The sequence below is a fragment of the Serinus canaria genome, chromosome Z (genome assembly GCF_022539315.1).
Source record: "Serinus canaria isolate serCan28SL12 chromosome Z, serCan2020, whole genome shotgun sequence".
NCBI classification, from domain to species: Eukaryota; Metazoa; Chordata; class Aves; order Passeriformes; family Fringillidae; genus Serinus; species Serinus canaria.
The window spans coordinates 38,501,034-38,527,111 of record NC_066343.1 but is presented as its reverse complement, the minus strand read 5'-3'; the positions used below and the strand labels follow the sequence as shown (position 1 = coordinate 38,527,111).

Below are 26,078 nucleotides of genomic sequence, written 5' to 3'. Positions count from 1 at the left end.
TATCTTTTAGAGTAGAAAATACCCAATGCCCATGGAAGAATATATTAATTGAAGAAATAACTACTCCAGCATTTTAATTAAGATCTGATGTCATTCCAAGAACTAAAGGAGAGCAATTTTTTTGAGCTTGATCTGTTATCAATGTTGCAGCAAAAAACCCCAAAGGTAAACCCTCTTCTTTTTACCATTCATTAACAGCAATAATGTTACTTAAATTCTGTAACTAAACTTTCTAGCTACAATCACAGATATTGCTCAAAGTGTACCATCTAGAATATATTTATATGCACAAAAATAGGAGAGGTCTATCTGTATGAGTAAAGACAGTGGCACCTTCTTCAGTCTATAAATGTAGTCTCGCTTCAATCGTTCTTCAGCTTGCTGCAGTCCCAGAAGTTCTTTGCTGACAGCACAGATTCATCTATGACTGGACCTTCCACTTCATCATGATCACACTCATCTTTTCTACTTCTTTTCAGTCTTCTGGGTTTTCTAAGCTTCTTCATTTCTTATAAAGAATTATGAGAGCAAACACGTCAAATAGCTGCAGAGTGCCACACAGCATTTAAATTTTTTTTTTTCCTTAATTAATATTCTACTTACATGAGAGTTAAAGAAAGCACAATTCACCTACCTGGTTTGGTTTAACAATTTGTCCTGTGCAACTTGGATAATAATTAGTGTATATTAGTATCACAACCTATAGTGCCTTTGCCCAAACTACAAATGAATCAATTAATTTGTTCCACTGAAGAAAATTACCTGATTTAGATACCTTTGTTAAAACTGGCCAAAAAAAAGTTAGAACTAAATGCAATAGATACACCTGTATTTCATTACACCAAAAATACAGAATATGTCCAAAGATTTTGGGATGCCTGGCTAGGCTTTGGTAGACAAATAAGCTAGACTACATGACAGAATTAAAAAGCGTCGTCCAATCTGAATGATTTATAAGACCTAGCAGCATTCTGATATGGCATTGTGTGGTTTAGCTCATATATGACAATTTATTAACCAAGGATTACTACCAGTGATAATGTAATTTGCCTTTCAGCTAAACCAGTATTTGGATCAGTACTACCTTCAAAATATTAAATAAACAAAAGTAAGCACCACTGCTGGCTACAGAGACTAAAGAATGGACTTGCTAAGTATGTGCACATTGCTTTAATAAAGCTGTAAAACTGTAAAAATAATAATAGTAACAGTAATAATAATGCTTAAAAAGCAAAAGCTCTGGAACAAATTAATCTAAATACCATATCTACTTTTAAGCAAATTTTATCATCATTTTGAAGGAGAAGCTGCTATTGACCCAAAGCCAATACATGTAAAAATCATGTCAGGAATAAACATACACATCAGTTTTTCACACCTTGCCTTTCACTTGTATAGCTATACAGGATGCCACAATGCCGGGAATTTCTGAAGTTCCCTTCTTCTAAGAAAGTTCATGCAACTTCCTCAGACTCCCAAACTTTTATCATAGCATGAAGCTTTAAATTGTAGTAATTAAAAAGGCAAAAAAACCCACAACCAGATAAACTCATCTTCCAAATAAATTTAAAATGACCACACTTTTGTCTCTAATAATTGGCAAAAGGGTAGCAACAGAGTTGTGTATTTGTGACCAGTTATTTCGTTCAGTCCACTGCACAGCACACATGTATTAGTGGTGCACACAGTATCAGGGCAAAGATGGTAATATCATTCCTTTCTTTCAGCAGCAGCACAAGTCTAAGCCACAATAAAAAGAATTTAGGCCTAATAGGCTGTAGAAGCAGTACTCCAAAGGAATCTCCAGGGAGCAGAAATAGAACTCTGAGCTTCTGAACCTTATCCACATCCTTCATTTCTGCACCAACACTTCTGCTCAAATTCCTAAGAAGTGCCACATCTGTTTCACTACATTTTTAAACTAATCAGTATGGATAGAACCTGGAGGAATATCAATGTTTTCACAGAAAAGCCTGTGACAACTACCTACGCAATTGTTTCAGTAGCCAACAAGAAACTTAAAAAAAAAATTCAAACTAAATAAATACTTCTAATATTTCATAGGTACAACAGTGACAATCTAATTATAGGTTAATAATTAAATAACGTACTAAAGAACAGTGTCTCAGAGATTGGGTAAACTTCCTTATGAGCTACAATAAAAAAGACATGAAGGCAATGAAAAGGACAACTGCACAAAATATTTCAAGTAAATGCTTGAAGAAACATTTTTAGTAATTTTGCTACTCAACACAAAACTTCTGAAGGGACCTCAAGAAGTGAGTTATGCTATGCCTGTGCTTCAAAGCAGGATGAAATGAACTCTGTCAAATCTGAGCAAAGCTCAGCTGGTCTTAAAGGCCTTCAAGTACCTTTTCCATGAGCTGCCCAGACAACTTCTCCAGAACCTCCCTAGCTTTACCTTTAGAAACTTGACCTTTCCTCGCCTGAATCTTTCTTGCTTAATTTTACACCCACTGCTTTGCGTCCCATCTATTGGAAAGAAACAATATAGTTTACTACATCAGCTTTTTACAGCTTCCTACACAGAAGATCCTATGCCTCCCTACCCTCTTCATTTTGCAGAAATTTTGGGCATTGTTTACAGTTTGAATAGCTTCTGTTTCCTATATATCTTGACAACCTTCTCGCTTTTCTTTGCACAGCCTCCATTTTATTCATACAAGTGGGGTGCCAAAACTGGACAGAGTACTACTCAGAAAAAGGGGGACTTCAGACTGAGAGTCTTTTTTCATGCCTCACAATCCTATGATAATGACTACTCATTATCATCTTTTGATACACTATAATTTCAGATCCTTCTCAAAAAAAAAAATTATAGTAACTTTATTTGCAGAGCTGATATTCCTCCTTAAACAATGGCATTTACATAGCCTTTGTATTTCACCCTATATGTAGGTCATTTCTCCAACTGTGCAAAGTTATTTTAATTGACCTTCCTGCTTTTCTGCATTCCATTCCTACCAGCTCCACAGCACATTCAATTTTCAGAGCACACAATTAATAGGTCTGCCGTCTTCATTCATCATTAGAGTAGTATAACAAACATTGAATGGAATAGAATCCTCACTCACTAGACCTTCACTCACTACTATCTTTAACTGACAAAATCTTTAGTAGTTTCTGAGTATAGTCACCTAATTAGCTCTGCAAGTCTCTTACATTAATTTAATCCAGACAATTTTCCACTAGTTTACTTACAGAACTGTCACATAAGAGTGTACAAAATAGTACAGTACTAGTACAAGCAATACCTACCAACTGCCTTTCCCATGTCCACAGGGGACCGATACCTATTTTAAATAAATAAATTAGGGCTTGGCATACCTTTTCCTTAACAAATGCATACTTACTACTACTTTGTTACCTTTCAAATACTTACAGTATATTATTTGTTCCAAAAGTGACAGCCAAGATTTAAGCTGCACACCAATAATTTTAATTCCTCTTTTAAGACACATTTGCCCATTCCTGTAATCAGTAACTCACTTCCCTTAAGTTCTCAAGTAGGATTGCCAGTGGTTCGAAAAATCTATTTCAGTGAGTTCCTGAAGTTTCACAGAAAAAAGTTCATCACATCCATAAAAAGAAGAAACTAAAGAAAACTATAACTGAAGAAAAAACTTGTGAAAACACTCAGCTCTCTCCTCATGTGAGTTTGAGCTGTTGGCAGCTTACTTCTAACAAAGAGAGACACCGGGCACCTGTTTGCAGTTTTTCTGTTTAGTGACAGCTAGTATCACGGGAAAGAACATTTAATTGCTGGACTTCTAGTATCAACCAACAACAGCTCCTCTTCTCAGCAGATCACTACTGTCTTTGGCTCCCACTCTTAAATAAAATAAGACATGTTTCTTTTCAACTGGCATTCCGTGTTAGCAGCATCACACACAAGTTATATTCTCTATATTCTTTTAAGCTTCCTTTTTCTACTTGCATTTAATGAAAATACTATTTTATCGATCACTTCACCCTCCCTTTGGCTGTTGTTCCCGACATTTCAATGCTTTGGGCTTGTACTCTGATTATCAGTACCAACTGCCCACAGGGAAGTAAAACATGTATGAAGAACTAGACTTGTGTTATTGCTGTACTGAGTTCTCACAATACTGACACGGCATTGCTTTCAACCTTCATTGTTAAAGACCTCATTGGTAACTCCAAAAATCTTACCGTTATCAGCTCAATTGAAAGATCTCTTACCATCCTTGACAGATTCCATCAAATTGTACAGCAAAAACAACAAACAGGACTACACAGATGCTGCAATCTGCTTACTCCTACCGCTCACAGGCTAAACTACAAAGACAACACAATCTATAAAGCAAGCTCTGTATTATTTCCTGTAACCATTTGTCTGAAGTGCTACAAGTACAGAGCAGTCAACAGTTTGCAATACATGAGAGAACAAAACCACTTTTTTTGCTTTAATAGAGAATCTTGAAATTTTACTTTTGAGTAACACATGTAGTAAGCTACTTTACTGGATAGCTATGCAAAAACAAAGAAACATGTGATTACCAGAACTTCCCTTCTGCATGTCTGGCACATCCTTGCTCATTAAATCTTCCTGAAGTTGTCGTCTTACATTTCTGTTTCCAGCACCTTCCAGCTCGTGAAAAGAATCCTTTCTTGTCCTGCCGTGCCCAGGAATCCAGGCAGCAGAACGGTACTCTCTCCAGGTGTCAGAAGTACCATGGTGATCATCAGATACCCACTTCTTCATTTGGTCTCTCTGAATATCATTTAACTTTGACCCTTGACTGTAAGCTGTGTTTTTAAGTGAATTTGGGCTACTCAAAACACTTCGTGGTCCTCGCCTGGGACTGCTTCCGTAATGACCTGGAGTTCCCTTTTTCTTTTGCAGGCTGGTATCTCTTTTATTGCTACAGCCACTTCCATATTCATCCATGACTTGGTAGTCTATCTGCAAGGGACTTTCTTTTAATTCTTCTGGATGCAAAATTTCCTGATCCTTATTTTGTTTGGCAAAGCAAGGTTTTGCAGCATCTCCCATGGTTATTGCTCCTCAATTTAGCGATTCCTACCTAGAAATCAAAAAGTTAAAAGTGGTATTTTAAAATCAATCAAGGAATGAACACTGGGTATTAACTGCTATGGAAATCTCAACAATCAAAGCCCTAGCTTAAACCAAGGCAAGAGAAGGCAGTCCGAAACTCAGCTAGGTCTCTTCTCTTAGTATGTCTTAATACCTATGGGTGGTTTATAAAATGCAGAGATGGCCTATGGCTTTTCCAGGCCCTAAGGTCTTTAGGACAGATAGAAAATTTTAAGAGTCTACATCAGTCTCAGCTCAGTAGGAAAGCTTTGGAAGAATGGCTGAAGGAGGCAAAAAAGGAGGCAAGGATGACCCCAAGGCCATTCTACACATCAGAATATTCCTCTTTGCCCACAGTAGACATTGTTCACCTTGTTAAGAATGAAAACCCTGATCATCAGAGGACAGAAAGATGAAGAAGCTAAGCTGCAATCTAGCTATCAGGCTATATGATATAGTCACTTAGAAACAATGTGCTCCCTGCACATTTCAGCCAGATCACCACTCAGTATTAAGCACTCCTATTTCATATTATTTTAGCATTGTCTAAAACATCTAGACCACTGAATTGCTTGCACATCCATTCCCTTTTCTTTGGTTACCTCCACTTTCATAATGTAAAACAGTTCCACAGAGCTCTAATTCCAATGTTGTCAACAAGCCATGTGGACTGTGAAAGAGTAACTACATGAAGAGACTGTGTAAAACCTGTTAAGTGCCAGTGGTGTCCTCAACACTGAATATTTTATGATTTAAATATAGACACATACAACCAAGCAAAAAAGATTTTCTCTTTCAAAATACATGTAAAAATTTTTGCTTAAGGACACAGATAAAACTGTAAAAAGATGCAAAGAGCATTTTCAAGCACCTAAACATCACAAAATGCCTGCCTGTTGCCATTAATATGGGAGCAGGGTGACTTTTCACTTTTTTATTTCTTTTTAAGTTCTGCAGGCCACAAACGCACTCTTAAGAATCTCAGTGTCTGCATTTTACAAGCCTGAGGTTTTAGTGTTTATGTTCCTCTTAAAATGAAGAGTTTTTTGGTCACACACAAGCAAAAAACCAAATAGGATTCCTGCGCTAAAGAACAGTATTTTACCCAGTTATGTACATTTCTGGAAATGCAGCTACTCCAGCTAAGAGCGGAAAGAAAAGTTTCAAATGCACGAAGTGCGCTTGCTTCCCATTTCAGGCAAGAAACGCTGTCAAACCCGAATTTCAGAGTGACCTAAACCCAGCCTGTTTTAGTCATCCCCACAAGCAACGTCCACACCCTGCCGCCAGGCTGGATGGCGACACCTCCCTGCACGGGAAGGAAAAAGAAAAGTCAAAGTTTACGTTCGCCTCCGGCTCCCGACCACGACTGGAGATGCGAGCTGGGTGAGGGCAGGGGGCTGCCCTGGGGCCCAGCGGCGCCGCAGATGGGCAGGACACGGCTGCCTGCGGGGCCTGCAGCGTCAGGCAGCGCCGCCCAGAGCTGCCAGCGGGACCCAGGCGCAGGTGTTAAGACACCGGCGCAGGCAACACACAAGGTGGGCCAAGGCTCCCTTGCCGCCGCGCTGCAGCTCCCGGCTCGCTCCTCCTCGGCCTCCCACAGGCCAACGAAGGTCCCCAGCCCCCTCCTGTCGACCCTCGACTCCGGTGGAGGGACTGTGGCGCAGCATAACCCAAACCTGCCGCCACACAGCCCGCGAGCAGAGGGGACGCGGCAGGGCCAGGCACGGGGGACCGAGAGATGTAGGGAGGGAGAGAGAGAGGCAAAGGGGCGGACGAGGGGCGGACGAGGGGCACAGGCCGCCGGTGGACACCGCCCGCTGCTGGGAAAGGCCTCGCCCTGCCGCCGGCCTCTAAGAGAAGGGCACTCACCGCCCGCTACCGCCGGCCCGCCCGCCGCCCGAAGCTCGCCATTGTGGCGCGACGGAAGCGGCGCTGCTCCCTCGGCGCGCCCGAACCGCGCGGTTCTTCCGGCATCGAGGGCCCGCCCTCCGCGCCCGGCGGGGCGGGGCAGGGCAGGGCCGGGCGCGGAGGGGGGGTCCGTCCGGTGGACTTGGAAAGCGTCCCTGGACGTGTTGCGTCCGGTCCTTCTTCGAACCTCTTGTCGTGGTGACTCCACCACCTCCCAGGCCGTTGCCACGTCTAATTACCCTTTCTGTGAAGAAATTACTGCTGATGTATAAGCTGAGCCTCCCCTACCTCAGCTTGAGGCTCTGCCCTCTTGTCCTGTCACCTGGTGCCTGTGGAAAGACGCCGACCCCCATCTGGTTACACCCTCCTTTCAGGCAGTTGTACACTCCAAAGAGGTCTCCCCTGAGCCTGCTCCAGACTAAACACCCACAGCTCCCTCAGCCGCTCCTCACAGGAGATGTGCTCCAGACCATGCTGCCTCCGGCCTGACCAGCTCCATTACCCTTCTCTGGACAGGGTCCTGTGCCTCTGCCCTTGCAGTGAGGAGCTCAGATATGAACGCAAGATTTGAGGGGTGGCCTCACCAGTGCAGAGTACAGGGGGACAATCACTGCCCTGGTCCTGCTGGCCACACTATTACTGATACAGGCTGGGAAACCATTGATCTTCTTGGTGGTTGAAGAGGTGAATACATTGCAGTTATCGCCCAGAAAACAACTACCTAATTTACTGGCTTGTTGAGAAGGGTCTCTTTCTACTATGCTTTTGCTTTCATATTTATGGAAAAGAGGGACTCTTAATAAGCCTCATGAGGTGGTCCTCATGAGAATTCACCTTCCCATTCCAGTTCAAATTTCCTTAGCAAAATGTGTACAAGCATATAGGTTTTGAAGATAGGTAAGCAGCAGAGACTTTCCAGAATAATTTATGGTACCTTTCCAAGAGAAGAACTTGCAACCTAGTGCTTTGCATTAACAGTCAAAATATACTTTTGACTTCCCTTCTATTACCCTTTCCTGATAAGATGCTTTTTGGAACAGGCCTGACATGGAAGGATAGCATATCTTACCAAAACAATTGCTGTAAGCAGGTATGGCTGGGATACCAAACATAAAAACATTTCTGAACCCTGTCTTGCCTCCTTTCATAAAATTGTTGAGTGGCTGCAGGCTCAGCATGTTTCATGTCATAGTGGTCTGATGAAAACTTCTCCCTAATGCAGCCATGCAAGACTGTCTAAAATTTCTGTCATTTTTATGAAACTAAAATTCCTATGGTTTTTATAAAAGTCAGTGATTAGCATTTAAATTTCAATTTGATGGATTATTGTATACTCAAATACTAGCATTTTCTATGGTCAAACAAAAATAAGAGGAAATGTGCTAAAAGTGTGATATGTCCTAAACACACATGCTGCTTGCTTGGCCAACCTAAATTTTGATCCACTGAGATTTTTTACTAAATAGGTAGCATGAAGATGCAATTAGTCAGGTTTTGTGAGAAAAAGTAAACTTAGCATGCGGAATACAAATATACTGAAATGAGCAAGATAACTAGCCGCTCTTTTGAAATTCATCAGTTATAAAATAAGAGAGAGAAATTGAGCAATAGTAAAAGAGTACAACTCACTAGATCAAGTAAGATCAGCCATACGCATATAAAGTATAAGACTGAGCTTAAAGAACAAACACAGAATTGGGCATCACAATTTTTTTTTTTTTTTTTTAAGAAATGTAGTCTCTGGATTTTTTTGAGTACTGATCTTGAATCTGCTGCAGACACTTTGTTCTACAGTTTGAGAAAGCAAGTATTTAATATATCCTTTAAATAGGTTTTGTTTTATTTTGCTGTTGTAGAGAAGATACTGTTTTCCTTTATGAAAGCTTGTTCACCAGGGAATAAAGGATTGCATTTTTATATGACTTTGTGAGGCAAAGTGGGCCAGTTTGGGATTATACTTTTGCCATACTTGTGCTAATGTGGATGGGATTGCCCAGGCACAGAGCTGGTAGGAAGCAGAGGTAGACTCCTCTTTTGACTGTAACTCAGACAGCTCTTGGAGCCTCACCCCATATCTGCTTTGTCACCTCAGCATTTTACTGTTGGAATGCTCTCCATCTTGAAAAGCTACTAAGCTACCAGAAGCACTGACAATGTTGCTCTTTGTCTTCATCAGTGATTGATTGTGTCACTTGCAGATAAATCAAAAAACTTGTCTAGATATTTTATGGTGAGATTTTTTGGAAGACAGTGGATATGGCCATTTACACCCAGAAAGAACTTGGCCAAATATGGTGTCCATTTCCTTGTCCTTCCTTCTCCAGACTACTTGCTGGTGGCATGGTATGAGGAGCAGAAAAGGCCTTGATGCTAAGTGTTATTCAGCAGTAACTAAAATATCTCTGTGCTACCAAAACTTTTTCCAGCATACATCCAAAACATTGTCCCCATACCATGAGGAAATCTAGCTCTACCCCAGCCCAAACTAGAACATTCTCCACTAGTTATTCCATATAATTTATGTCATGTTAAGATCCCATCTTATCGAATACCTGCTTCCGCATAAAATGTTTGTGAAATACATAAAATGTTTGTCCATAATTATCTGCAAAATGCTTGCTGTGTTTATTTGTTGTTTGACTTTGTGCTCCATCTGTTATGGTGGTCACTCAGGATGGGAGAAGTAGTGTGTGGCATGGAGTCATTTGGCACCAAAGGCAGCTCTGGTCAGGTCACTGCTGCACTCACACTGTGTGTGGAAAATCACACTACAGAAAGCCAGTGTCCACAAAGGAGAGAGAGGAGTCCTGCAACTTTATTTTATAAAGGGCAAGGGTCCACTGAGGCATACCCCCATCAGATTTCGCTCTAGAGGTTTTAGAGGAAGAAGCCTCCTTTTATCCTAAATTCCCAGCTGCATGTTGCCCTCTTCTTATCCCCATTTGCTGAGGAACAGGTTTCCTGAACTACTTACCACATATTCCCCCCCTTGAACCTGTGATTTTCCTCCAAAATTCAGAATTTCAAGTTTTCTGGGTTCTGCAGTACACTTGATCTGGACCCATTTGTCTGTTACCCTAAAATTCAAGAGTCAATCTGGGTTAGGTAACAAATCCACTTCTTGACAGAGAATGGTAGAGACATTGAGACCCATTTCAAAGACATTAACAACCATATCCTCAGCCATCAAATTGTTTGTAAAGACATTAGCACGCATTTTTTCCTGTCAACTACTTCTTATAATGTTCATCCTTCATTATATTCATTCCTTCATCATCCTTTGAGTAGTTTCTGCTGTAGGGCTTTCTGTAACACCCAGCTCAAATCATGTTTTACAACAATTTAAAATACATCCATTACATTCTCCAGCCCTGGTCCCTTTGGACTAGGCTGTAAAGACAATGAATTCCTGCTCTTGGGTCTAAGCCAGTTTTAATGTGTATTATTGCATTACTGTAATCTTTCTATTAAATTGTAACTCTGACCTGAAATCTCTCTTAAGGTAATTACGTGGTCTTGATTTCTCCCACTGGTTTCCTTTCAAAGCAGCCCAATGTCCCAACACCTATTACTCTCAGTGTAGTTTTTAACAGCCATTCAGCTTTCCTGGAGGCTGGTGCATAAATGGGAATGTGATCACCTGGTTGATGTCGTGCCCCTTGACTAGGCTACAAGTTTGCTTCTGGAATGAGTCCTGTTGTCTGATTGAATTATTTCAGTTACCACCAAAGTTGCTCTTTAAGGCCTGAAACAATAATCCCGGCAGTGGCATGGATTGTAGGGTATTTTTCTAACAATTCAATAGTCACTTTCGTCACTGTAAGCAGATGGTGCTTTCCATAGTAAGTTCATGGTAGTCTGATAGTCTTCCCTGTATTGATATTTCAGCCATCATCTTCAATATCAAAAAGGTTTTAGCTCTTGCCCTGTTTAATTATGGCACACTCTTTGCCTTCATTGGATAGCCTTTGCAATAGCGTCATTGATCAAATCCATTCCTTGATCATGGGCCCATTTGTATGTTCCTGCTCTTTGTACATCTTTGTGATAGTTCACCCTTATATTCCCAGTCCAGATACATCTGAGTTACTTCCATTTTAGCAGCTTGGTCCACCTGCTCATTTTTTTTATGTTCTTCAGCGGCAGACTCTTTGCTATGTAAATCCTTGTGTGATATACTTTTACAACCAGGTTCACCACATGAGCAACAATAACTCGCTGCAATTCAACAGCCCAGATGGGTTTAATTCTGCTCTGCCACCTGCTCTGCTTTCATTGCTATAGCTACCCATGGAGCATTTGCCACAATCCATGGGTCAGTGCAGAGATTAAGTACTGATCATTTTTCTTTCAGCAGTGTCTAAAGCCAGATTTCTCTTCTGCAGACTGACTCAGTTTACCTTGTCCATCAGCAGTTTCTGGAATTTAATATAAAGCACAGCAGCTTTCCACCTTTAATACTTTCCCATAACATGACAGGATCTGTCTGTAAACAAGGCATATTGGTTCATTTTCTGGCAACTTCTTATACAGTGGGGTCTCTTAAGCATGAGTCACCTCCTCTAGTGACACTGCAAAATTTTGTCCCTCTGTGCACTCCATGGACACTTCCAGGATTCCTGGCTGGCTAAGGCTTTCCATGCGAACTCATTGGATTATCAGTGTGACCCACTTAGTCATCACATCAGTTGCATGATGTGTAGAGCTTCTTTTGAACATTCAGAAGAGCATGGGCTGTCAAAATTGCACCAGAAGGTACTGTACTTCATTAGTAACTGGAGGCTCAAATTGCTTTACAGACTGCTGGTATTTCTTTTTCAGCTGGAGTGCAATGGCTTTCACATCCTCTATATCCCTGGCTTCAAAACCCTAGGGGTCAACTGTGAGTCTCTCTGAGAGCTTTCTGCCAGAGCCTCCACGTACGGCCATTAGTCATGGCTGAGATGTAAAGCCCCTTTTTAGCATCTTGTTCTCTTCAGACTGGCCCAAGTGCTAATGCATGAACTGTCTCCTACTGGATTTGTTCAAAGGCTTACTGCTGCTCAGGACACCGTTCAAAGTTGTTTTTCTTATGGGTCATGTGATAGAGAGGGTTTGTAATCAGATTGTAACCCAGAATATACATTCTCCAGAAACCTCCAACACCCAAGAGCTTGTGTTTCTTTTTTGTTAGTTGGTGAAAACGTAGCTGTTATGTTATTGATCACATCCATTGAGACATGACAATGCCTATCTTGCCATTTTATTCCTGCAAACTGGATTTTCTGTGCAAGTAGTTTGACTGTACTTTGTTTCATAGCAAAAAAAACCCAAAACCACCTGCTTTCAAGAGAATTGGCATTAATGTTCTCCCCTTCTCATACTTTTCCTTGTCTGTGTTGCCTCACACAATAATGTCACTAATATATTGCAAGTCTTCAGGAGCCTCACTTTGTTTGAGTCCAGGCTGGATCTGTCTGTATCAACTGGTAGGCCTGTGTTTCTACCCTTGGAGCAGTCGATTCCAAATGTATTAGATAGCCCTCCGTGTGGAAAAAAAACCTGTGGCCTGCACTCTGCTGTCAAAAGGATCAAGAAAAATGGATTAGTGATATCAGTGTTTGCAAACCATTTGGCTGCCTTTGGCCCCAGTTCCCACTGGAATTCTAGTCTGTCTGATAGGGCACCACACAGTGGCAGGGTGGCATCATTCAAGACATGGTAGTCCACTGTTAGCCTCTACTTCCTGTTACATTTTTGCTCTGACCTAGAGGTACTTATTAAAAGGTGAATGAGTCTTATTGATGATTCCTTGACTCTCCAGTCACTGGATTGGGTTATGCATGGGAACCACAGAATCTCTATTGGTTCTGTACTTTAGCAGATGCATTGTCCTAACACCTGCTGTTCTCTAACCTACAGCAACCCCACAATGGAAGGATCATCTGAATGACCAGGCAAACTAGACAGCTGTTTAATCCTCTCTGTACTCAAGGCAGCTCTACCAAAAGCTTGCTGGTACCTTTTGGGGTCCTTGAAATATTCTCTCCTGAGTTATTCTATGACAAGGACACATGGATCTCTGGGCTCATCACAGTTGCTTCTTGTAAGATAGGGTTACCTCAGCCTCCAACATGGACAGTTCTCATGCATCACTCCAGAAGCAGAAATGGATTTTGCCTCTTTGTAACTGGTGGTTTTGGTGTATACTGTGCACCAGCATCCACTAGAGCTTTAGACTCCTGTGGGGCTGATGTTACAGGCCATTGAACACATACAGTCCAGTAAAAACAGTTGTTCTCAGTCTGACTGAAGGCAAGGCCCCTCTATTCCTGGCTGGGGTTATTGCTTGATTTTTGGAACTGCATAATGGAAGTCCCTTAATTAGGCTCAAAAGTACAATCAACCCTTCTACTTGGCTCAACAGACACAGGTACAGTAATTGTTCTGGGCGAATGCTTTTTGGCTGTTGCTTTTCCTTCCAGTACCCCTAGTCTCCAAGTAGGTTTAGTATCTCACTTCCACATGTCCTCCCTCTTTATCATGCAGGAAGAACTACAGGGTTGCGTGCTTTGTGTGGTGGTGTGAGTACACCACCACACCTTCTCCCTTGCACAAGAAAAGAATCTCAGAATCCATAGAATCCTTGTATTTGGAAAATACCTTTCAGATCATCAAATCTAATTGTTAATCTAGTACCAATGTGCTCACCACTAAATCATGTCACATCTACATGTATTTTAGATACTTCTGGGGATGGTCACTCCACCACTTCCCTGGGCAGCCCATTCCAATGTTGACCACCCTTTCAGTGAAGCAATTTTTCCTGCTATCCAATCTAAACCTCTCCTGGTGTGACTTGAATCCATTTCCTCTTATCCTATCCCATTGTTACCTGGGAAACAAGACCAACTTTTATCTGCTACACCGTCTTCTCAGCCAGATGTAGAGAGTCATAAGGTCTACTCTGACCCTCCTTTTCTGCAAGCTAAAGAACCCCAGCTCCCTCAGCTGCTCAGGTCCTCATAGGACTTGTGCTATGGACCCTTCATCAGCTCCTTTGCCCTTCTCTGGACAAGTTGCAGCACCTCAATATCTTTCTTGCAGTGAGGGGCCTAAAAGTGAACACAGTACCCAAGGTGCAGCATCACCAGTGTCAGTACAGAGGGACAATCACTGCCTTGGTCTTGCTGGCCACCCTATTCCTGATGCAAGTCATGGTGCCATTGGCCTTCTTGGCCACCTGGGCATGGGCTGGCTCATGTTTAGCCAGCTGTTGACCAGGAGCCCCAGATTCTTTTCCACCAGGCGGCTTTCAAGCCTTTCTGCCCCAAGCCTCTAGCAGTAAATACAGTTGTTGTGACCCAAGGGCAGGACCTGGTACTTTGCATTATTGAACCTTATACAGTTTACCTCAGCCCATGATCCAGCCTTTCCAGATACTTCCAGCCTTTCAGCAGGTCAGCTGCCGCACCCACCTTGGTGTCATCTGGGAACTGACTGAGGGTGCACCTAATCTCCTCATCCAAATAATTGTCTAAGACGTTAAATAAATGCTGAGCCTTGAGGAGCCCAACAGTGACAGGATGCCAGCTGGATATGACTCTATTTACAAACACCCTGTGAGCCCAGACAGTTTTTAATGCAGCGGACAGCGCACCTAAGACATCAGCCAGAATGCTTTGGGAAATGGTGTTAAATTCTTTAGTAAAGTCCATAGATAGCCGCAGCTCTTCCCTCATCCTAAGTGCATCACCTCTTCATAGAAGATCAGGTTGGTCAAGCTACACCTTAATATGGAGGGAGAGCAGAACAAAATCCTGCATGTCCTAGAAGTTAAAACCACCTCTGTCTGCGAAGCCCACACATTTCAGATTGATATCTGCTCACTAGATGGCAGCAGATTCAAAAACATTGCTGAAAAATTACAGCTAAAACCACTCATGAATACGTAAAGACATGCTTTTGCAGTGAAATAAAAGTGCAATAATAAAACATGATAAAAAACGTAGCTGGTCTGGATAAGGACGATGCATGATCAGGGGGAAATGGAAGCACAGGTTTCAGACTGGTCCAGTAAGTAGAGTCTTTTGCCACAATTTCTGTGCAATCTCTGCTTTGCCTGTCCTTCTAGACTGAGATTTCTGCCATTCCTCTGGACCACTAGATTACAGCTAGCATGTGCCACATTCAAGAGCTCCATGTCAGTAGAATCTAAGAGAATATATTCCATTTGTGAAAGACTTTCTTATTCTAATGGTGTTTCACCTGAATAATTTCTTTACTCTGAATTATGGAGACTGTATGAGAGGCAGGTGAAACATATTTAGCTAACTGTCATGATCTTTAAAAGCTCTAGAAGACTAGATCTAGATATCTGATCTTTTCCTCAGAAGTGAGTTACTTCCCTCAGACAGAACACATGCCTATATCTGTTATAAAATTAAGAATTTGAGAAATAAAAGCCCTGATGAAAAATCTCATAAATTGAAAGGGTAATACCTTCTGTTCATGTAGGAAGAGTTAGAAGACATGTCTGTCCAGGAACATGGATCTGTAAACTTCAGTGTAGTTCCAAACGTTTGTCAATACTACTGTTGCAGAATTGCAGAAATGAGTTTGGAAGGGACATCTTGAGATTTCCTAGTCTATAAACCTCTGTCAAGCAGAGTAACCTGGAGCAAGTTACAGAGGAACATATCCAGTTGGATTTTGAATATCTCAAAGGATTGAGATGCTGTGGCCTCTCTGGGCAATCTGTCTTGTCAGACTTAAACTGTCTTCACAGTAAAAAATGCTTTCAGATGGAAATTAGTATTTTGATATTTGCTCGTGTCCTTGTCCTGTTAGTGGGCATCACTGAGTAGAGCCTGGCTGTGTCATCTCTGCACTCTCACATTGTGTACTTATGTACACGGATGAAATACCCTTCAGTCTTCCACAGATGAGGAGGCCAGCTCTCTCACCCTCTTCCTGTATGAAAGATGATGCAGTCCCTTCATCATCTTTATGTCCCTCTGTAGGACTGGCTTCAATCTGCTCATGCTTTTTTTTTTTTTTTGAGGAGCCCAGAACTGGGCCAAACCTTGATATATCTCACCAAGCCTCAGCAGAGGGAAAGGATCACATCCCTCAGCCTGCATGCAATGTCCTTTCCAGAAGCTGCTGACATGTTTTTCTTCAAATTGTTGGTTCGTAGTCAATTTGGTGTGCATAAGACCACCAGCCCCTTTTCTGCAGAGCTGGTTTTCAGCCAGTTCTGAACCTGGCATGTACCTGCCCCTGATGTTGTTTCTCCCCAAGGTAAAGATTTTGCACTTTGTTTGTTGAACTTCATGAGGTTCCTGTGACCCAGTTTCTCCAGGCTGTCCAAGACCTTCTGGCATATTAGCCTCTCCTCACAGTTTTATACTGTCTGCAGACTTGGTGAGGGCACACTGTATACCAGTGTCCCAGTCATTCGTGACAATATCAAACAGTAGTGGCTCCCATATGAAACCATAGGGCCTGCCGCCAGTAAATAACCTCCAACTGGACTGCACCACTGATCACAACCTTCAAGCTAGAACAGGAGACACAGCTACACAGACAGCTACACATTTCCTCCTGATGGAAGTTACATGTCAAACCTGTAGTGCGTGGAAAGGCAAAATGGTTCGTGTGCTGGTACAGCCTGCAATTTTTCACCATATAAGTTAAAGGATACTGGCAAGGGGACTTGGTAATCTGTAAGACTGTGTCTACAACAAAGCTTCTGCTGGCATAAGCAGACTATGTGATTTTTCCATGCCATTGTGAAGTGTAAACCAGGCTCAAGATGTGAAGGGATAATGAAGGCTGTTTGTGATGCTCTCTGATGGCAGACATTCCCGGATATGTGCTCACCCTGTAAAACAGATGTCTCCTACTCTCAGAGCAACCAGGGGATTTTGACAAGATTGCTGAGGTTACGGAAAATATTAGGCAATAATCCTTTCCATCAACCTAAATCCCAGTTCCTCAGTTAGTTAAAAACATTGTAAGTCTTTTATTAAGTAGTAGTTTTACAACCCCCATATGTTTCTTAGTTCCCAGGTTAATGGATTATTTTGAATATTATAATAAATTATAAGTACAGAACATGACAAACTGCTCATTGTGCAAATTTCTTGTCGTATAGATAGTATTGTCTTCTCTAATTTACTGTGTATAGGAAGCATTACTTTGTAAAAAGAATTAAATGCTTTCAGTAAATACAGCCTACGTACATGTACTTACATGTATGTGTATATATCTGAATATGTAAACGTGAGGAGTCAGATACTCAGTTCTTTAGAAGAGGTATGTTTCTAATGACTTTAAAAATAGTAAACAGCCATGATTCAGCAAACGGCATGGGTCAAAGTCCCTTTTACACCAAGATTTTCTCAAGTAGCTTGCCTGTAACAACTGGGCAGTAAAATTCAAAGTTGTGCACTCTGTGTAATCAGAAATATTGATCTTCCTTCAATTCAGTACTTCTGGGATTCAGTGATGGGATTCTGGGATTCAGCCTAAAATCAGGCTGTCTATGTGTTATCTTTAGACCCATGTGTTATCTTTTTGTATTTAAACTGAAAATGTTTGCTTAACTTTTAAGGTAAACTAAAAGTTGTGCTTTTGTAATATGAGTTGTTAAATGTGAAAAGCTACAGGCAGATGAGAGAGAATATGATTTTGTAATATTCTTTCTGGAGGAAAGTTTCCCATGTTTTACCTCCAAAGTCACTTTCAAAACACTGACAATGACAGTTACACAGTAGGACAAGACCCAGAAAATTACCCAGTTCTGGACAGTAACTTTCATATGTCATGTAGCTGCACAGTGCAGGTGTATATGAACAGAGCTGTGTTGGAAGTGGTGCCCATGGGATCACAGAAGGACCTGGGCTTTGTCCTGTTGCACTCAGCCTCTGTGGGACAGCACACTCCCTGTGCCCCTACAGGTATAGCCTCTGTCTCTGGCCACTCTGGATAAACAGGGAAAGATGGGATTTTTGCTGCAGACCTCTTGGAGGATGGATGCCCTCCTTGTGCCCTTGTGGGATGTGGAGGGTTTTCAGTAGTGTCCTGTGTGAACAAGCACTGCTTTATGCTGAGGCTGTTGGATGCCTGAAAATCTAATGTAAATATGCAAAATCCCCCAACTCTTCCCCAAAAAGATTTCAGATTGGGCAAGAGGACATAGCTAAGAAAATTGAAGAAAGCCTGTTTTGGAGGTCACAAGTCCACTGAATTAAAGAATAAGCTGAATTGGAAGGGTCCCACAAGAATCAGCAAGTCCAGTTCCTGGCCCTGCATGGCACCATCCCCAAGAATCACACCATGTGCCTGATAACATTTTCTGAACTCTTCTTGAACTCTGTCAGGCTGGTGCTGTGACCACTTCCCTGGGGAGCCTGTTCCAGTGCCCAGCCACCCTCTGGGTAAAGAACCTTTTTTCTAATATCCAACCTAAACCTCCCCAGGCACAGTTTTGGGCCACTCTCTTGGGTCCCCTCACTGATCAACACAGAGGAGAGATCAGTGCCTGCCCTTCCTCTTTCCTTCCTGAGGAAATTGTAACTGCAAAGAGTCTATCCTCAGTCTCCTCTTCTCCAGGCTGAACAGATCAAGTGGTCTTGGCTTCCTCTCAAGGCCTTTCACCATGTTTGTTGACCTCTTTTGGACACTCTCTAACAGTTTACTATCTTTCTTATATTGTGGTGCCCAGAACTGCCCCCAGCCCTGGAGGTGAGGCTGCCCCAGCTCAGAGCAGAGCAGGACAATCCCCTCCCTTGCCCAGCTGGTGATGCTGTGCCTGGTGCACCCCAGGGCAGGGTTGGCCCTCCTGGCTGCCAGGGCACTGCTGACCCATGTTCAACGTGCCAGGATCCCCAGGTCCCTTTCCATGGCACTGCTTACAGCATCTCATTCCCCAGTCTGTCCATACATCCAGGGTTGCCCCATCCCAGATGCAGAATCCAGCACTTTCCCCTGCTGAACTTCATTTGGCTGGTGATTGCCCAGACCTCTGATTTGTGGAGGTCTCTCTGCAGGGCCTCTCCCTGCCCTGGAGGGAGTCAACAGCTCCTCCCAGTTTTGTATCATTTGCAAACTTGCTCAGTATTGCTTCCAGTCCTGTGTCCAGGTCATTTATGAAGCTGTTGAAGAGCAGAGGACTGAGGATGGGGCCCTGTGGAACCCCTCCAGTGACAGGTTCCCAGTCTGATGTCACCCCACTCACTGTAACCTTTGTGCCTGGCCCATGAGCCAGCTGCTCACCCACCCCATGATGTGTTTATCCAGCTGTGGACTGCACATTAGGTCCAGAAGGATCCTGTGAGACAGGATCAAAAACTTTACTGGCTTTCCTTGGCCATCTGGGTGGGTTACCTAGTCATGAAAGGAAACCAGGTTATAAGAAGGATTTCCTTCTCATGAAGCTGTGCTGGCTGTGACTGATAACTGCATTGTCTTTCAGGTGTTCTTCAGTACTCCCAGAACAAACTTCTCCATAACTTTGTCAGGCACTGGAGTGAGACTGACAGGCCTGTCGTTTCCTTGCCCATAGATTTGTAGGGATACAACTGGAGTAGGACACCCTGCAGAATTTCAGGGTTGACTAGGAGATAATCATTCTTGCAGTTATGGTCCTCCATCTCAGGGCACTGCGACCTCTCTTGGTCTGTGTCTTGGTTTGAAAGACAGGTATCTGCCAAGGAAGGCAGGAACTTTCTTGAATGGAAAGATGATCCCCTCCCTCCAAGTTATTATTATAATTTCAAAATTATGGAGCTTCCAGGTAAAAATATGGGAAAAGGAATAGCAGTTCTTTGTTATAAAATATATATGTATGTAAGAAGACAGAGCAAGCAACAACAACAACAAAGCAATAACAGAAATTCCCATGTGTACAGTGTGGGTATTGTAGCAAAGGCAGCCACTGGCATTCCAGTCAGCCAGCAGCCGGCACTCTGTCTCTGGACAGAGAGAGGAAGGGTAGGGCCCAGTCTTCCACTGAAACACTCACGCAGATGGTGAGCGTCTCCTGGCAATGGCAGGCCCCAGTCAACTCGCAGCTCCTGCAAACAGTGGGCTCATGGACAGGCAGCAAGGAGAATTCCCCAGCAGCACAAAGCCCCTGAGCAGGAGCAGTCGAGCACCCAGAACCACAACCATCTCCCCTCCAAGCTGGGCAAATACTGCCTACCCCCAGCAGAGAACTGCCAAACCCCCATTCCCTCCCTCCCTAGAACCATTTCTGCAGTTTGTCAAGGCTACTTGTTTTGTTTCTTAAACACTATTCATTCACCATTTCTCTGACAACAAATAGGAAGAAATTCCCTGAGAAACCTAACCCAGAACAGTACATCTGTGTTGAAGATAGGAGGCAAAGAATGCATTACATACTCTTGAATTGTGCATGTCCCTGTTTGTGAGGTGACCATCCTCATCCTGTAATGGGCTGATGCTATTTTTTACTGCCTATTGCCACTAATATTTTTGAAAGAAACTCTTTTTACTGTTCCGCACAGTTTTGGCAGGTTCAACTCCAGCTGATTTTTGGCCGCATGAATTTTCTCCCTGCAGTGGCAAGCAACATCTCTCTGTTCTTCCTGACCTTTCTTCCATTGGGCATACTTCCTTTTTTGCTTTATTCCCAAGAGAACATTCTTGCTTAGCCAAGCTGGTTTTCTCCCTCTCCAGCTTGACTGGTGATAGTTGGGAATGGCTCTTAAAAGAGGTGATGTTTAAGAAGGGACCAGTACTGATGGATGGCAACACTTCAAAAACATTTTCCTCTGGGACCTGATTACTAATTGCCTGAGCAGCCTGAAGTCTGCTCTCCTCATGTCCAGAGTTGAGGGTTTCTGGCACTCTTTGTCCTGTCAACAGAGATTTTAAACTCAATCACTTTGTGGTGTTTGTGGCCAACCAAGGTGTCTGCCAACCTTCACTTCACTTATGAGATCCACTCTCTTGACAAGCACTAGGTCAAGGAATAAAGAGAACTACTGAATAAGGTAACATTTTTGAACTAGTTTCCCCTGCCAAGCATATATATTCTTAAGAGGGCAGTGGACATAAGGAAATGCAGGTTTAGTTCCAGTCAGCCTTAACTACATAATTCTGGCATTTAAGGAATTGTTAGCATTGTTATGGTGTGGTTTTCCAAGCAGTGGAGGCACATTATCTTTATGTGGGAAAGGTCTGCCTTTCCTCTAAAAGGAAGCAGGACAACAATAATGCATAAATGACTAATTTTGCTTTTTTATTTTTATTCCTTTCAAAATATGCATTGTCCAGTGTTATAGACTGTCCAGTGTTAGAAATATATTGTATTATCTTTTCACATGTATCAAGTTATTTGTATTTAGGCAAGTTTAAAAAGCCCCTTGGTTATATGAGGAATGTAGGATAATGTAAATATTTCTGAAATGGGGAAGCTAGGAAAGTGGACAGTCTTAAGCCAAAAGCTTTAAGATTGTCTTTCTAATGTTGGGTCACTAGATATGTGGATTAGAGGATTATTTGGAATGAAACAGTGAGGTTTTGTCTGAACATATTGATGTATATTGCTGTTTATAGTTCCCAAGAAAATGTGTAGGAATTTGGTTGCCAAAATTGGACATGCAAGTTGTTCCACATACACTGATGGGTGTTTGATATATGTACTAGTACATTTGCCTTTAGTCTGGAAAAAATCGGTTCTTCCTTTAGTTGTTCCTTTGTGGCAAGTAACAGTGAGCAAACATTACAAATAAACTTTGAGTAATTTAAGGCTTCTGTGTGGCACAGGCAAAATTGAATTTTACTTCCCTGTGGGTGAAAGCAAGATTACTCTTTGTGGACAGACGAGTGTGGTTTTGTAGTAGTGTTAGACTTGATGGTAGGGATGATGGTGCAGGTAGGTGAAGAAATTTGGGAGGGGTCAGTAGGAGTTAGGAGAAGGGGGCTCAGATGAGTCTCTGCCAGTTCTGGGGAGCTGTTCAGAGGCAAGGAGGGATGAGTGGCATATCATTTTTTTTTTAGGAATATGGGCAAAGCTGCCCACTTATCTGGGAGGGGTGGGAGACCTTTGAGGCCCTGAGGTGGCAAGTACTTGGGCAGTTAAAAGGCTGTGAAGTTGTCACATGCTAACAATTAATTAGCAAGGTTGAACATGGGTATAGCCAGTGCAGGCAGCTGGATGATGGAGAAAACAAGGGTACAACAAGCAGCCTTTTGTCTGGGATGAGCCTCCTTCATTAGCACACATTCCTTTGATCCCACATGCTGCTCTTCTTTATGACTTCAGATGTTGCACTGGTTTCTTTGCCCAGCTGCTGCTTTATATCTCTTTGACCCTTTTATGCCTTCTGAGGATCTGGAATAGTAGCAAGAGTAGGTGAAAGGAAGAGCCAGCACTACTGAGGCTCTTCTGAAGCACCTTGTCCCCAGGACCTGATGTTATATGCCTTTTTTGGTGCTTGGTTGCCTTTTGGTGCTTGGATGGACACAGGTACCAAAAAGAGGCTGCTGCTTTGGCCAGGGCCACCCATATTAAAGAAAATTTTCTCACTCCATCTTTCTCTTGTCTTTCCCAAGTTTGTGGTTTCAAGCTATAGCCTAGATGTTAAAGCTGATTTTGAGGTTGTTATTCTATTAACCGACTGGAGCTCAGAAAGGGTGAAAAAGGTTATTTTTCATATTTTAATAATTTAAAAGATGCCCCCAAAACTAAATTTATATTGCCACAAATAGACTTTTCTTTGTAGTAATCTCAAAGGCTATGTTTCAGGAGAAGAGTGCCTTCAGAATCTTGAATATAGAAATATACTATGTACAAATCTTGAATGCACAAAATCTTGAATATACATTTATTCGAAATCTCAAATATACTATCTTGGATGTATATCTGGAAGTTATCTGAAACACAGTAATATCTTGATACGCTTTATGCATGTTGTGCTGTAATCTACAATTGTTTCACAAATAATAATTATTATTTTTTAATCAAGAAGGCTGCAACGAGAAAATGGAGTAGCTCTGTAGTACATAGTATTTCCCTGGAATTTCAATAGTTTTGGTAATGATAACAAATAGACATGGACCACGGATTACTGGCACCTTTTCCCTTTCTTTGTCAGTGCTGGATCTGGCCATGTGTCTGGAAGCATGTGTGTCTCCTGTGTGTCTGTGTTTGGGATCATGCAAGGCTATGTTGATGACGGCAGCTAGTTGCTGCCAGACCACAAGAGGGACCCAAAGACATGCACTGCTGCCTGCTATCCCTTGAAAAATGGAAGGGTTGTCAACTTCCAGCTGGGATTTTCAGAAAAAGTAGCTTATTTTCTGTTAATTTTAGCTTTCAGGAATTTTACTATGACTCACCTATAAGCTTTCTGAAGGAAAGTCTGAGAAAGGCTCTAGAAAAAAGGCTGCTAGAGATAACAGATGATTTTAAACCACTTTGTCATGGCTGCCAAGTGCACTGGGGAAGGCAGAGTGGCATCTAGACTGATAGTGATAAATTGTCTGAAGACATTTGAAGGAAGGGATCTGCACTCATGTATTATACTGCAGGTATAATACTAAGAAAATTAGCATCTGGATTTTTCCCTTTATTAGTATTTTGAACATTATTAGTAGTTTGAACATTCAGCCAAGCAGACAACTGCAGATGATGAGACCTTTACATAAATTAGAGGAAAAACTTACCAAAAGTAAAGTAGTTCAAAATATACGGTAAATTGGAGACATTCTGTATGATGCAGCTTTGCAGCTGCAGTAACCCCCTGTTCCTCCAAAAGATAAATGTAAATTGTACAGTGCACATGCAAACAGGGCATATCTTTTGTAGCAGTGGAAAATGTCTTTGATATGGGCTGGTTTGGTCTGGAAAGAGCAGCGCTACCTGGATTTAGCTGCCTCAGTGGACTCATCAAGCAGTCTTGAGAAATGTCTTCCTCTGTGAAGATCTCTATGCCTTCTTCACTGAGACTTCTACCCTTCTCTTTCTCCCTGTGGGCAGGAGACATGAGGCAGGGCTGGCTCCCAGTACTCATATACCCTATTATTTTCAATGTAAATAGTAGCCATGTTTTTCTGTGTACAAGAATCTTTTCCAACAGAAGGGTAGGGGTAATGACTGGTGATTATTTTATTACAGTGACAGCTCTTTATTCTTCAACTAAAAATTGAGTGCTATTTGGTGGTGATGTGCTAATCTAGCATCATTGACAATGAAAGCATATTGTTATACCATGTTGCATCTGGGTAGCACCCTAAGTCTTAGATCAAGCTGAATCACTGTCATTAATAAGCTCTGCTGATGTGTTCTTGGAGGAGGTAATACAAAGTTATCCATGATTTACTGTTAGGGCAGTTGGGCCCAGGGAATGTTTTCCTTGGGGCCAGGGAGTGAGTCAAGAGCATGACTGATAGCAGTGTCCTTCTTGGCCAGGGAGGTGATGAAGTGGTCTTCTCCACAAACTCTCCCCTTCTGCTGTCAGCCTCCAGATCACCTTGTTACAGAACAACATACAGGCTTTAGATATGTACCCACCCGCTGTGGAAGTACTGCAGTGGTTTTTCTCTGTCTTCTATTCAGGACAGGCCATGCCAAACTATGACCAACAAGAAGGGCTGCAAGAAGTCAATTTGTATTTTCACCTCTGTGCTGTGTGAAGGGAACATACACTGTTAAGTGTAATGATAGACTGACATGAAAGGCTGTTCCATTCCCTCTCTGCTTTTTCTGGCAGCAGCTGAACATGCAGTGACAACACACCTTCCATTACTAATATTTTGAAACCTAGAGCAGGAGAGTGCCTCAAACCGCAGCCTTATAACGTAATGAAGAATACACACAGCTGCAGTAACAACCACATAATTATTTAATTAGTTTTTGACAGCTTCAAATTGCATAGGTGAAGGAATGCATGAACCACACATGGAAACCTGCCAGCAAAGGTTTTACACGTACGCAGATGGCTTTAGCTATTGTGTAAGCGCAAAGCCAGGTTGCTGCACTTTTATTGCAAAGCCTAATAGCACATCATGCTCTGCAGAAGTTATATCAGGGGAATAAAAATGGCATATGTAATTATTTCTTCTCTTTTATGTCATAGTATTTCTTTTCCTATATTTAACCTCCCATAAGTGAACCCTTTGAGACGAAAGATGGGAATTTTTTAACATTAATTTAAGTAATCTGTAAAGTAACAGCTTCTTTGGGCTTTTGGAATAAGTAATTATGATACCACTAATTAACATTACAAATACATTTTTATTTTAATATCTCATCATGGAGATGAATTAATTATTATCTCTGTTGGGGAGTTAAGTATTTGTGTTTTTATTGTGAAAAAAGAAAGACAAACCACAGAAGTGGAAAATTTTTTCAGAAGCCACGGTGTGATTCAGGATAAAAGAGATGACAAATTAGGAATTTCCTCAGTTTTCATTTGACTCTGCTGAGAACTAGGGCAAGAAATTTCAATATATAAATGTGGGGAAAATAATTCTCTACAGCAAAATGAATGAAGAGGGCACTAACATTAGTAAAAATCTGTCTTTGGCAAATTGATTATTCCAAAGGGGAAGATAATAATTTAGAAGTGAAGCAAAGCATAATGTACTGTAAATATTTGCTCTTCAGCTGCTGCAAAGCCAACACCCATCTCCCAAGTCACTCAAAGTGTTTATAATTTCCATGTGTCACAGGCTCCATGATTTTATATTAGAGGGGAAGTGATTTCTCCTGAATGCACCTAATTAAGGCTAACAGCTAAAATAAAACATGAATTAATCCAAAACTTCACTCTCCACTCTAGATGAACACAAACATTGTCTGAGGTTTAAAAAGTTAAGTCCCTCTTTTTTTCCACATAATTGAAGTTTTCATATTTTCCAGCCTTTGCTTTTTATGGTTCTGGCTGGGATAGGAAATGCTAAAAGCCCACAAGAAAAGGCTATTCCCATAGAGCTGTGTAAGATATTCACAACAAAAACCTAAACCATGCGGAACACATGTGGTTTCAAGTTTCACAAGAAAGTCAAAACCCAGACTCTGTTTGTTGAAGTCTGTAACACGTTTTAAATGAAACTGGGCCCGTTTTCAAGA

General features: G+C 41.9%; 1 protein-coding gene across 1 annotated transcript in view; it reads right to left on the bottom strand.

Annotated features, from left to right (window-relative positions):
• Positions 1-7,068, bottom strand: part of TUT7 (terminal uridylyl transferase 7) — a 35,025-nt gene extending 27,957 nt beyond the window's left edge. Inside the window, 4 exon segments of the mRNA XM_030236660.2 lie at positions 334-404; positions 407-508; positions 4,543-5,069; positions 6,953-7,068. Coding sequence (XP_030092520.2) covers positions 334-404; positions 407-508; positions 4,543-5,038 — 669 coding nt within the window. The 5' untranslated portion in view covers positions 5,039-5,069; positions 6,953-7,068.
• Positions 7,069-26,078: the final 19,010 nt, after the last annotated feature.